General features: G+C 43.2%; 1 protein-coding gene across 1 annotated transcript in view; it reads left to right on the top strand.

Moving 5' to 3' along the window:
• LOC105482207 (BLOC-1 related complex subunit 5) overlaps window positions 1-14,143 on the top strand; it is a 109,814-nt gene that overhangs the window by 76,801 nt on the left and 18,870 nt on the right. Inside the window, exon 3 of the mRNA XM_011742222.3 lies at window positions 675-832. Within this exon, the coding sequence (XP_011740524.1) occupies window positions 675-832 (158 nt within the window). The remainder of the gene's footprint in view (window positions 1-674; window positions 833-14,143) is intronic.

Here is a 14,143-nt window from a genome sequence, read left to right as displayed (position 1 = left end):
TTTTTGAGACAGAGTCTTGCTCTGTTGCACAGGCGAGATCTGCTCTCACTGCAAGCTCCGCCTCCCAGGTTCACGCCATTCTCCTGCCTCAGCCTCCTGTGTAGCTGGGACTACAGGCGCCCGCCACCGCGCCCGGCTAATTTTTGTATTTTTAGTAGAGATGGGGTTTCACCGTGTTAGGATGGTCTTGATCTCCTGACCTCGTGATCCGCGTGTCTCGGCCTCCCAAAGTGCTGGGATTACAGGCGTGAGCCACCGCGCCCAGCCCACATTTTCAATTAATATGGGATTTATATTCCTAGTACCTTGAAGTGAGGTGATAAAGTCAGGAGCTCTGTTCTTGGAGAAACCACTCACTAGCTATGCGACTTTTGGAAAGTTACTTAACTTCTCTGAGTCTTGGCTTCCTCCTGTGTAAATGGAGCTAATAATACCTCACTTTCCAGGGCAGTTGTGAATATGAAAAATAGTGCACAGGAAGCAGTTAGCAAAAGTGCTTGGCACATAACAGATGCTTCATAAATAATAATTGCAACGATTGTCATTAACATATAGCAAAAGATGGAAGATTAAATTGAAGTCTTACCCTGTCTTCAGTGAACTTATTAAACTACTTTATTCACAAGTTTGTTAGCAGTCATTTTAATTTCATTTCATTTTTTTCTCCTTCGAAGGGCTATTGAGTGGCCAGACTTCCCCAACAAATGCCAAATTGGAGAAACTGGACTCTCAGCAGGTGTTGCAGCTCTGCCTCCGATATCAAGATCACCTGCATCAGTGTGCAGAGGCTGTTGCTTTTGACCAGAATGCTTTGGTTAAACGTATCAAAGAGGTAATGTGCTCCGGGAAAATAACATTACTGACTGGTTATTATGATTCTCTGCAACTCTGGATGCCATCTTAAAGCTTGACATTTGTCACTATTGCTTTGAGGAGATTGCTTTTTCCTAGCAGTAAAATGCGATGATGAAAATAGTGGTCCACAGAGCTGGGCTAATTTAGAGTTTGAATCGTGATCACCACCGATTTGCTTGGCCAAGTTGCTTAACTTCTTTCTTTTTGTCTCAGTTTCCTCATGTGAAAAATGGGGCTAATAGTAGTAACTTACCCCAAGGGTTGAGTGACAGATTGCTCAGTAAGTGTTAGCTATTATTAGTTTGTGTAAAGTCTTGCCATACTAATTTGCTCTAGCCACCATTCTATCTTTGAATTGACTGTAATCGTTTCCTGTGTGTAATTTATATTTTGTTTCCCAGTACATTATAATTTCTTTCAAAGCAGGAGTCTTGATACGAAAAGCTCCAGTGATTCTTAATGGTTTTATGGAAACAATTACGCCTATTTAACCCACAAAGTTTTTAAAGGAAAGAAGCAATGTAATTCATGTGAAAGTACTTAGTAAACTGAAGAGCATGCTACAAATGTTGTATAATTATCAATCGCAGTAAATAGGTACTTCCTTTAAGCACTTAAATGTATCATTGACCAGCTGCTGCACAGCACAGTTCTAGGGGCACAAAGGAATAAGTGAATACATTTTCCAAAGTTTTCAGTCAAGAAAAGCTTTATATTTCTGACACCTCGATGTACTGTAATATCAAGGGAATGTTAGGAGCTGTTTATTGGAGAAACCACTTATGTGAATGGCACTCCCAGATTTGTTATAACAACATGGCCCTTTAACTCTGGTGAAAGAAGATGATGGACATGGAGAAACAAGCAATGGGGCAAGAATCACTGCAGATTAACAATTTTTATTTAGCAATGGAGGTAGTACATCCTTGAGACTACAAAGTAGTCATTAGTTGTATTGGCAGATTTAAATTTGCCAATGTCGCCAACATTTTAGTACTTAGCTTTCATAAAATGTTGCATGCATATACTCTTCTCTCATGGGTTAAATACTATTATTTGGAAAACTATTAAACATGACCTTTGATATTGCTTTTCATTGATGTGGCTTTGCAGATATTATAAACTTATTTTACTATATTATGGTCTACCAAGCTTTAATTTCCAAACATGACTATTCATTGGCATCATGTGGGTTTTTTGTTTGTTTTAATACTTAGTTCTCCCCTCCTCCCAGTATGTCTAGGTGTGGTTTGTGAATCATCATTATTTTAGTAAGATAATATGATTTGGCTGTGTCCCCACCCAAATCTCCTCTTGAATTATAGCTTCCGTAATTCCCACACGTCATGGGAGGGACCTGGTGGGAGGTAATTGAATCCTGCGGGAGGCTCTTTCCCATGCTGTTCTCGTGATAGTGAATAAGTCTTACGAGATCTGATGGTTTTATAAAGGCGAGTTCCTCTACACAAGCTCTCTTGCCTGCCACCATGTAAGATGTGACTTTGCTCTTTCTTCACCTTCCACCATGATTGTGACGCCTCCCCAGCCATGTGGAACTGTGAGTCAATTAAACCTCTTTCCTTTGTAAATTACCCAGTCTTTTGTATGTCTTTATGAGCAATGTGAGAACAGACTAATACATAAGGTTACCAAATGATACTGATGCCACCCTCTGTTAGCTGGGATGTGGGAACCAGTGGTCTTAAGCACTATTTCTAAAATAAGTTCTACAAAACTAGTCCCATGTAAAGAAGGTCAAACGTTTTGCATATTCCCTCACCACCGCTTGTAAAATCACAAAGCATATTATTTCATTTAAAGTTCTTAGGAGTCTCACAGTAAAGAAAGCCAGACCTTTGAAACTTATTTGACCTCAGAACACTTATCTTAGGGAACATCTATTAACATCCCATAAAGTAGTGATTTTAGAACATTCTTTGGGAAATGCTATTGTAGACGTAAGACTTTACCTTTTTAATTTTTTTAGAGACAGAGTCTCATACTGTCGCCGAGGCTGGTGTTTAGAGATACATTCATAGCTCACTGCAACCTTGAACTGCTGGGCAGAAGCGATTCTCCAACCTCAGCTTCCTGACTAGCTTAGGACTATAGGTGTATGCGATCATGCCTGGCTATGTCGTCCAGGATGTTTTCAAACTCCTGAGCTCAAGCGATCCTCCTGCCTCAGCCTCCCAAAGCACTGGGATTACAGGTGTGAGCCACTGCCCCAAGCCAGACTTTACCATTTTTTACTGTTGTGCTAGAAGTTAATTAACTATGACATTAATGCTCAGAGAGGAGATCTTAGAATAATAATAAATTGGCTTTTTGGTGCTTATTCTTTTTAAAAAGTCCTCTAAGTTCAAGACCAGCCTGGCCAACTTTGTGAAACACTGTCTCTACTAAAAATACAAAAATTAGGCCGGGCGCGGTGGCTCAAGCCTGTAATCCCAGCACTTTGGGAGGCCGAGACGGGCGGATCACGAGGTCAGGAGATCGAGACCATCCTGGCTAACCCGGTGAAACCCCGTCTCTACTAAAAAGTACAAAAAACCAGCCGGGCGAGGTGGCGGGCGCCTGTAGTCCCAGCTACTCGGGAGGCTGAGGCAGGAGAATGGCGTAAACCCGGGAGGCGGAGCTTGTAGTGAGCTGAGATCCGGCCACTGCACTCCAGCCTGGGCCACAGAGCGAGACTCCGTCTCAAAAAAAAAAAAAAAACAAAAAAACAAAAATTAGCCAGGTGTGGTGGTGCATGCCAGTAGTCCCAGCTACTTGGGAGGCTGAGGCACAAGAATCACTTGAACCCGGAAAGTGGAGGTTACAGTGAGCCCAGATCATGTCACTGCACTTCAACCAGGGCGACAGAGCCAGATTTCATCTCACAAAAACAAAACAAAACAACAACAACAACAAAAACCCTCTAATCCATATCTGTTGTTTTGCAGTTTAGCAAAGTATAGTACAGAGAGATTAACTGACTAGTTGTATATCAGAGAGCTGGGGAAAGTGTTTTGTAGCTGGAAATACCAGACAGAGCTTCTATTATACCACATTTTCAAGATTTGAGAGCAGTGTTTCTCAGCCCTGGCTACATGTTAAAATTACTCGGAAATTTTTTCCTCCCATATATATGAGGGGAAATTTTACACATATACTGAAGAAGACAGAGTAAAAGAAGACAAGGTAACACAGTGAACCTTCATGTACTCATTACCAGCCACTACAATCATCAACTTGCAAATACTCCTGTTTCATCCGTATCCCTACTCCCTGCCACCCCCAACTGCATATTTTATAGTAAATCCCCAGACATGATTTCATTCATAAATATTTAAGTATATATCTTTGAAAGTGAAGGATTCTTTTTAAAAATAACTTTTAAATTTGAATTAATTTTAGACTTAGAGAAAAGTCACAGAAATAATTTGAGAGTGCCTGTATACCCTGCCCCATGCAGCTGGCCCTAAAGTTAACACTTTACATAAGCTTCGTACAGTGATCCCCAGGAAATTACTAACAATTAAATGGAGACCTTATTTTGAATTTTACCAGTAATTCCACAAATGAATGACTCAGTCCTTTTGAAAAATATAGTCACAATGCTGTATACCTAAAATATTTAACAATGATACCTTAATTCATTCAGTATAGCTGAGGTGCTGTTAAGAAAAGACTGATGTCTGGGTCTCACTCCAAACAGATTAGATCAAAATCTTTGAAGGGTGATAGGGTTGGGGTGGTGGGATGTTGGGTATTGTTATTTATGAAGGTGCAGTAGGTGATTCTAATATGTAACCAGGTGAGAACCAGTGTTTTGGAGCATTCATTTAAAAATAAACTGAGTTTGGCAGGCGACATGGCTCATGCCTATAATCCCAGCACTTTGGGAGGCCAAGGCAGGCGGATTGCTTGAGCCCAGGAGTTCAAGACCAGCCTAGGCAACATGGTGAAACCTCATCTGTACAAAAAAGACCAAAAAAAAAAAAAAAAAAAAAAAAAAAATTCCAGGCATGGAGGTGTGTGCCTGTATTCCCAGCTACTTGGGAGGTGTGAAGAGGTTGCGGTATGCTGAGATCTCCACTCCAGCCTGGGCGACAGAGCAAGACCCTGTCTCAAAAAATAAACAGTTTGAAATTCTGTTTGAAGAACTTTGGGATTCACTTTGAATAGTCAGTAGTTACCCAGGACTATTGCAAAACAGAGACCAGCACTCACAGTACTGAGCAATAGCCAGCAGGGCGCTTGGGCAGAGGAGGTGAGCACAGCTTTGGGGCTTTCATTGGTGGTGTAATGTGTCCGTTGCATCTCTGGTGGTGAGTATTAGCAAAGTCCTGAATCATATCCATCCATCTATGTTCACTTCAGACCTAAGGGTTGAAATTAGTCACTTCCAAATGAGTAAAGCAGAGGATGTCGTTTTGATCAAACACCAACTCTCTGATATTATTCCAGATGTTTCCTGGAAATTTGGTTGGAAAGGTGAGGAAGTAACATAATACTATGTGTTGAAAAGTGAGGGAACTTAATAACCATGGAGAATGTCTGTTAGTGGAAGTATAGAACTGGGACCACCTAGAGGTCCCTAAGATGACAGTACCTGTGATCACTTAAGTCTGCATCAAAGGGAAACATGGCTATAACTATTTCTGATTCAGATAAAAGAAAATCAGAGAGTTGGCTAAGCTTTCCTTATGTTAAATTTGGATGATGCTCTTGAATGAAAAGTTTATGTTTATAGATTTGTGTATGTGAGGGAGAAGAATGGAGGTAATTTACTTTACAATCAGGGAGTCTAGTGACGTACCTTGACTACTGGTTTCTTTAACAGCGATAGGATGGCCCCTCAGCCAGCACTGTTGAGCAGCTATTGCAGACCCACCTAGTGGGAGGTCCTTTGGGGGTTCCAGAGACATGTAACCTGGTCCCTGCTCTTTGAGAGTTTAGCCTCAATGAGGGAATAAAGATACACAGAACAGAAGTATGAAAAAGGCACTGTTGAAGGGGGTGCTCATTTGTGATTTATAACTAAAGCTCTGTAAGAGTTAATGATCAGGATATCCTGGAGCAGACGGGGTTTAAGCTAGGTATTTGGGGAAAAAAACCCAGGAGTTGGGAAATGAGAGGCAGAGGGGGGCATTGCTGCAGGCTAACAGCTTGGCAGTCTTAGAAGAAAATTAACTTCGGGGCTTCAGTGACAACGAAGAAACTGGCCGGAGTTTCGGTGAGCTTGCTCAGAGAAATCTCTGCATTCGGAACCATGGAAGGTTGGAATTAGAAGGACCTTAGAGACCCTCTGGTCCAGTGCTCTCATTATTCAGATGCAGAAATTAAAGCCTTTTAGAGCAAGTAAGCACTTTGCCCAGGTCACACAGTGAGGTAGTGGCCAAAATTAAATTAAAAGTGGATGAAGATCAAAGGGGAATTTTTGTTTTGCAGGTGGTGCACTGGAACATGTTTACAGGATGAGGGAGAAGAGGCAGAAGAGACAAGATCAAAGATGAAGGAGAAAGGGGGATTCTTAGAGCGAGATCCCTGAGGAGGCAAGAGTTGGAGCCCTGTGGGACATTGGTTTTGAGAGAACAGGGAGGGCGCAGGCAAGCTTACGGCAGAAGGGTCCCCGGCACAGATCGGTCACACCCAGCAGCTTGTGTATCCTCTGTGGAGAAGAGGGGGGTCATTTGTTGAGTGGTCATGGTGACTGGATACAGTCATGAGTGCCATAAGGCCTTGAGGGCTCAGCTGAGGCAGGGCAACTTGTATTTGCGGACAGTCTGGCAAAACGGTTCTGAGTGTAAAATCCAGAGCCACACTGCCAAGGTTCAGTCCTGGCTCCATCTCTGACTAGCTGTGTGACCTCAGGCAAGTCCCTTAATTCTTCTGAGCCTCAGTTTCCTTTTCCGTTCAGTGAGAACAGAATGACATCCACCTCAGGTTTTCGTGAGGGTTCAATCAGTTGTTCTTGGTTCAGTACTAGGGACCACGCCTGCCATGTAGACACTGTAGTGTTAGCTCTTGTTATTGCTTTAAATAGAAATGATGACTAAGGAGAAAGGCCTATCCTAATTGCCATGAATTGGCCCATATGAAATTACTTGATACCAGCAGCTGTCTAAATATTGCCCGATTTTAAGCTCTGCTCTTAACAACCCAAGTCTAAGAACTAAATAGAGGCAAGGCAAAAAAAAAAAAAAAGAAAAAAAATTTTTTTTTTTTTTAGCCCACTGTGGTTTCCTTCAAACCCTGCAGGATTTCTTTCGTGCCATGAATATGTAGTTTTTGGAATTTCTGTAGTGAATTTTACTGTTTATTCTGCTTTGTGGATAGCATACTCGTGCCTGGGGAACATGGGTCTTGAGAAATGTGAAGCTGGATGGTGGCAAACCATTAGTCCTTGGCTTCTAGGCTGTGGATACATGGCTGCCTCTGATTTGGGGGATTTCCTGTATATTGCCTCATTTCTAGTTAAGGATTCAAGTTGACAGACACTTTGTTTTAGGTTACATCTATCATTGAAATGTGGGGTAACTGAAAGGCCAACAAGAAAGGAGTGTGCTTCCTCCCCAGGTGTGGTTTTCCTGGGGGCAAGGGACGAGGCCGGTGGCAAATCCGCAGCCCCAGGAAGATGCAGCACAGACTTTTGGAGCTTCTCTTGTCACTGCCCTGGGTCTTCTTTCGGCCTCATTCTAGTTGCTGTCAGTGGGTAAATACGTTCACAGATTAGAACGCCTTCGTAACTAAGATAAAGCCACAAGGTTTATTTTGTTACAGTTCCTGTGTGCTTGCTTAAAGGCCTTGAGAGTACGTTCATGATATGATTCTGGTAACTCCTGTTTTAATTCTTAGATGCATTGATAAGCATACTGTATTGCTGTAAACCAGTGTGAAGCATGGAGGGGGTTCAAATGAACCGGTAAGAAAAAATTGCAACCCTTGGAAAGCCATGCGATTACACAAGATTATAGAAAGGCCCTAAGGTTTCTCTGATTTAGCCTTTTCATTGTGCAAATAAAGCAACCAAGGACCTTTGAGTGTACGGGGGATTTGCCAGATATCTTTCTATTAGTTAATGACCAAGAGGGTATTAGAAGGTGAGTCATCTTTCCCACTGCACCATACTACTTACGTTCTGCCTCTTTGGAGCCCTTCATTTCATTTTTGGTTATTCCTTTTTCACCTGGTGAGTCCTCCACTGGTGTTTGAAAGAATGCACGAGAGTTGCCCTTCATGGGCCCACACACAGGGCTGGGCAGGGATTTCTTTGTGTCAACGGTACTGTAATGTTTAAGACCCAGCTGGAGTCATTTTCCAAGTATTTGACCTGACTTCCTGTACTGTGTGTCCTCCCAGGGGGAGAGATTGATCCCGATTAAATGAGTTGTTCCGAGTGATGCACAGAGCATCAGTGTCTGAATTGGCCTTAGCATTCACTTTGAGCTCCTTCGGTTAAAACCCTGGTTAGCGTGAGCTGTTGGCCAGGTGAAACTGTTGCTGTCGCCCTGACACTGTGAACCGAATCTCCTTTAAATGACAACATTGTTAGAGTCCTGTGGCCGCTTTTAAACATATTTTGGCTTCAGTTGCTGCTTTCTTGACCTGAAATTATAAAATGAATTGGGAGTACCTGTTGCAAAACTACAAATTTTGACAAGAACATTGAGATGTCGGCTTCTTTTTGCTGAAATACTGAGGCAAGACATTTCAAGAAAATTTTATGTTCCCATAGAATGTCACAAGTGACTCTGGCATAAATTCCAGGTTGAAACCTTACCATGTAATTATAGTTTCCCCGCTTCTTGTCCTTTGGGCAACCTTTCTTTTCTGTAAGAAATATAACTGGTCCCCTGGGTGGCAGGAAATCCAGGTGGGGGAGTGGGCTGCTTCTGGTTCGGCGGACTGTAAGGTATGCTGCACAGGGCTTCCTTGGGCCTGGCCCCACACTTCCTTTACACCAGCACTGTCCTGCCAAAAGCCAGAAATCCTGGAAGAGGGCCGAATCTAGTTTATTACTTGCCTGTTGGAAATGTAGGCTTGTGTTTTTTGGCAAGGCATGAGCAGAGCCCGGTTATTTGACTGCTCTGAGATTTAACTCCATTCCGTTTTTGGACAATGACATATGAGCGTGTGTGAACAGCAGCCCCATTTCCCCCCAGTTTGCCTGCCCTAGACATGCCCCCAGACAGCTGGCTCTGCCAGCTTTCCCGATGCCAGGTTCTAGAGCCCCTGTTCTTCTCCCTCCCCTGCTCATTTCCAGTCCGCCAGAGTGGGCAGTGTCAGAGGTCCCGTGTAGTCTCCTCTCTTGTGAGGAACCCCAGAGGACCTGTAGTCTCTAAGCCAACTAGCCGGTATCGAGGGCTCCTGGGTTATGGAAATGAAACCAGGGCTGGGAAAAGATATTCCCTGTCCTGTATCCCTTTCAATGAAGATAAACAAGAATTTTAGCAAATTTGAGCATTGCTGCAGTGCCTAGAACAATGCCTGGCGTGTAGTAGATGTTTAATAAATACTTGTTTAATGAACAACTTATATATTCTTCAATTATTTCATCCTAGGGACTGATAAGTTTTCTCATTCTATCAGAGAAAATAAAGGTTATGAGGGTTGCATTAGGTAGAGTAAGCTAGGCTACAGCCAAAAATAGACTCAAAGATGTGTAATGGCTCAAATGCAACAGAAGTTTATTTCTTGCTCTTGTTCAAGGTGGATGTTTCTGGTTAGCAGGTGACTCTCCTCCATTGAGTTCAGGGATTCAGGTTCCTTCCATCTTGTGACTCTGCCGTCCCCAACGACCACGTTGTTGATAGTGTCCAGTGGCAAAAGGGAAAAAAGAGTAGACTAGCACAGATAGGAGGTTCTTACGGTCCAAACCTATGAGTGTTGCCTATGACTTCGGCTAGAATTCAATTACATGGCCACAGCTAACTCCAAAGAGGCTGGGAAATACAGTCTATTGTGTGCCCAGGGGTACACTAAATTTTGAACATCTGTGTCATCTTCGAGCTTAGATTCCTAAAATGTATCTGCAGCCCAACTTTGAGATTCAGAAGTCCTGATACAAGGTTCCATGGTAAATTTTGCTTGGTTTAAGTCCTCCTGCCAATGAAAACCAAGTGACATTAGGAAAAGATTTATATTTTTAACAATAAGTTAAAAAAAAAAAAATCAGGATGTAATAGTTTATATTCAATATGATTTCAACGGTATTAAATATTCTTTTGTTTATTTTAGAACAGGGTTGTCCAATCTTTTGGCTTCCCAGGGCCACATTGGAAGAATTGTTGTGGGCCACACATAAAATATATTAATGCTAAGGGTAGCTGATGAGCTTAAAAAAAAAAAACTCATAATATTTTAAGAAAGCTTACAAATTTGTATTAGGTCACACTCAAAGCTGTCCCGGACTGCAGGTGGCCTGCAGCCAAACAACCTTGTTTTAGAGACAGGGTCTCCCTCTGTTGCCCAGGCTGGAGTTCTGTACCACAATCATAGCTTACTGTAGCCTCAAACTCTTGGGCTACAGTGATCCACCCACTTCAGCCTCTCACACAACCAGCACTACAGGTGTGCCACCTACCTGGCTAATTTTTAATTTTTTTTGTAGAGACAGTGTCTTGCCGTGTTGCCTAGGCTGTTCTTGAACTCCTGGCCTCAAGCAATCCTCCTACCTCACCTTCTCAAAGTGCTGGGATTACAGGTGTGAGCCATCGTGCTTGGCCGTGGTAAATATTCTTAATAAATGATTAGACAGAAGGAAACATGACAGTGACTTAATTGTGGTTGCCCTTTAGAGATGAGATTATCATTGGTGTTTGTTTTAGCCTGCGTCTGTTTTTCTGTGTTTTACAAGATTTCTATCTCGAACATGCATTACTTTTTTTTTTTTTTTTGAAATACCTTTTTTTTTTTTTTTGGTTAAACTGATGGATAGGCTCCATCTTCAGAGATTCTGTGCCAGTGGGTCTGGAGTAAGGCCCAGTACTGGCTCTTTTACTTTTTAATTTAAATTTTTTTTATAGAGAGGGTCTCATTCTGTCACTTAGGCCAGAGTGCAGTAGCACAGTCATAGCTCACTCCAGCCTCAAACTCCTAGGGTCAAGTGATACTCCTGCCCCAGCCTCCCCAGTAGCTAGGATTACAGGTGTGTGACACCATGCCCAGCTAACTTTATTATTATTATTATTATTATTGTAGAGACAGGGTCTTGCTAGGTTGCCCAGACTGACTTTGAACTCTTGGCCTCAAGCAGTCCTCCCACATCAGCCTCCCAAGTGCTAGGATTACAGGCATGAGCCACCATACGTGGCTTCTGTTTTTTGTTGTTTTTTGTTCTCACAATATATGAACCTCATAAGAGTTGCATCTCCCTGCCTGCAGCTTTTTGATTCACCAAGATAAGAATATGCCTCAGAACTTTGTATGCATATGCCTTTACGTGTCTGCTTCATTTATGAACTAGTCAGCTCTGTGTCAGGCCCTGTTGTAGGTGTCGAGGAAATATCACTACAAAACAGACAAGACCCTCCTTCAGAGATCTTACACTCCATTGTGGACACAGACAATAAATAAAGTAAAAAAATAAAATAGATGGCAGGTAAGTTGGTAAGTACAAGAATAAAAAAAAAGTAAGGAGATACAAAATGTCAGTAGGGTAGAAATTTGACATGGGGTGACACAGAAGGCCTTCCCAGAAAGGAACTTTTAATATAAAGACCAGCTCGTCAGTACAGAGCTAGCCAGGGGGCTCTTCTTTATAACTCTGTCTGGATCTGAAATTTATCAGATTATTTGACCAATGGCAATCCCAGTTCCCAAGATTCTGTTCTTTACGATCACTCTGCTCATTGTCATGTTTATCTGAATGTTCCGAACTAGAGTCTTACTTGCTATCTCTGTTGTTAGTTGGTAGGAGACTTGCAGATCTATACTCCTTTTAAAAACATCTCTGAATTGTTTTAGATTTCAGGGACTTCCAAAGGATCTCATCAGGAGGTGTCCCTAAAGCTTGAAGCAGCATTTAATTTTCTTCTGCCCATGCTGACAGACTGAGTATAATATCGTAAGACTTTAGTCGATGTCCTGGCGATCCTCCATCGTTCTCATTCTACACATGAGTAGAGAGCGTTTCACTTGTCTAAGGCCATATCACACCATTGCTGGAAACTGCCCATGACAGCCAACCTGCAGCCCAGAGCAAAAGGCATAATGAATGTGGAAGGACTCTGCAGGACCGTACGGAGCTATGTAAAAGAAAGGATTATTTTGGGAGAGTAAAAGTCATTTATTTCAAATGCAGCCAGACAAGGAGGGATTGCAAAATGTTGTTCTGTAGAAGTATGAGCATTAGTAGCGTAACACAGCATCATTTCGGTGATGGTTTCTTCCTGTATCCCAAAGTCCCCCAGCCTCCTCTCTTCCCCTTTCTACCTGGAAGTTTACACATTCTCTCTTTGCCCTTGCGGAGACTTAGATTCTCTGGAGTCTGTCACTCACCTGCCTCTCCATCTTGTATTGTAATAGTCATAGTTGTATTCTGCAAAATGCGTGAAATTCGGATGGCTCTGGCCTGAAATACCCAGCCTCCACTCCTGCTCCCCGGCGTCTGCTGTGTCCCCTCCTTCTGGCATCTGCTCCCCCTCTCTGCCTGAGGAATCCTGCTCTCCCATCAGCAACCGCCAACAGCCTGGCACATGCGGAGGTCCCGGTTTCCCTTGATCACAGGGGACCTCCTTCCTCATGCCTCCCTGGTGTACAGGAAGTGTTTGCTGGAACAGTTTATGTGGTAAAATTCAGTCGGTGCCTCAGCCATCTGCATGGGGAATGACATGGGCCTCTGGACTGGAAATCAGGCTCCCGCCTGATGTCCTGAGCAGCCGTCTAGCATCCTGCCCGGGAGCATAAGGCAGCGCCGGTGGCAGTATACCACATCATTATGCCAATATCATCGTCCCATGTACGGTATCTTGGTTCTTTCTTCAGGCACAGGGTGGATTATTTTAGCTGTAAAATATTTACCCACGCACCACTGCTAAGCTCTGTTCTCCGAGTCAAAAAGGGGTTGTGTTCACACATGGTTTGGGTGGATACACCAGGGAATTACAGAGCACATAGTCCAGTTTTACACTGTTTCATTACCTTAGCTCAGGTTTTAAGATGTTGAGTGTGTCACTTCAGTCATACAAACTTACTTTTATTTCTCTTTGATTCTGGACATCGGAAAGGGGAGTCCAGGTTAGTGGCATGGCTTGGAGACTTTCCTCACTGTCCGCCTGCTGCATCTGTGAGGCTTCTCCAGCCCCTCTCGTGATGTATAGTGACAGCAACAATAGTGTTACAGCTGTCGGTTTTACATGTTTGCCATGTGCCAGGTTTAGAATAGGCATTTTGCATATATCATCTGTATTTCACGATCAGCTGAGATTCAGACACCCGAATGTGTTCCCGGTTACACAGTTGTGGAAGTGGAGCTGGGATGCCAACTCAGAGCTAACGTCCGCCTTCGAGACTCTAGGCCGTGCTTCCTTTCCACCTTTTTGTCCATTGTCTTCAATTCTTTTATTTTTATTTATTTATTTATTTATTTATTTATTTATTTATTTATTTATTTATTGAGATGGAGTTTTGCTTTGTGGCCCAGTCTGGAGTGCAATGGCCATCTCAGCTCACTGCAACCTTTGCCTTCTGGTTTCAAGCGATTCTCCTGCCTCAGCCTCCCGAGTAGCTGGGATTATAGGCGCCTGCCATCATGCCCGGCTAATTTTTGTATGTTTAGTAGAGATGGGGTTTCACCATGTTGGCCAGGCTGGTCTCAAACTCCTGACGTCGTGATCCATCCGCCCTGGCCTCCCAAAGTGCTGGAATTACAGGCATGAGCCACTGTGCCCTGCTTCATCTTCAATTCTTTAAGGGCTTATTCTTCCAGCCTGTCTCCTGCTCATGCCCAGTGTTCAAGCACGTTCCCTTACCCTGTATTCCTTTATAATACTCGCCGCCTAGTGTCACAGTATACTTAGCATCTCAAAAACAGTCTTTATAGGATGCAACCACACTTTAAAATAGCCTTGAAGACCCCACATTGACATTCTTGAAGTGACAACTCTGCCTGCCTTGGGGATAACTTTTTTCTCCTTCCACCCGTGCCCTGGAGAATGGAGCTGTTCACCAGTGTCTCAGAGGACTCCACAGTGTCTGTCTGCGGCAGGTAGACAGAGAGCGGACTCGTGCTGAGGAAGAGCTTTATCCTTCCCCACTGCCGCTCTGGAGGGGTTGCAGAGAGGGAGCCTCGAATGAGTCA

The sequence above is a fragment of the Macaca nemestrina genome, chromosome 10, assembly GCF_043159975.1.
Source record: "Macaca nemestrina isolate mMacNem1 chromosome 10, mMacNem.hap1, whole genome shotgun sequence".
Taxonomy (NCBI): Eukaryota; Metazoa; Chordata; class Mammalia; order Primates; family Cercopithecidae; genus Macaca; species Macaca nemestrina.
The sequence above is the reverse complement of the archived record's forward strand: the minus strand, read 5'-3'. Positions and strand labels throughout refer to the sequence as shown.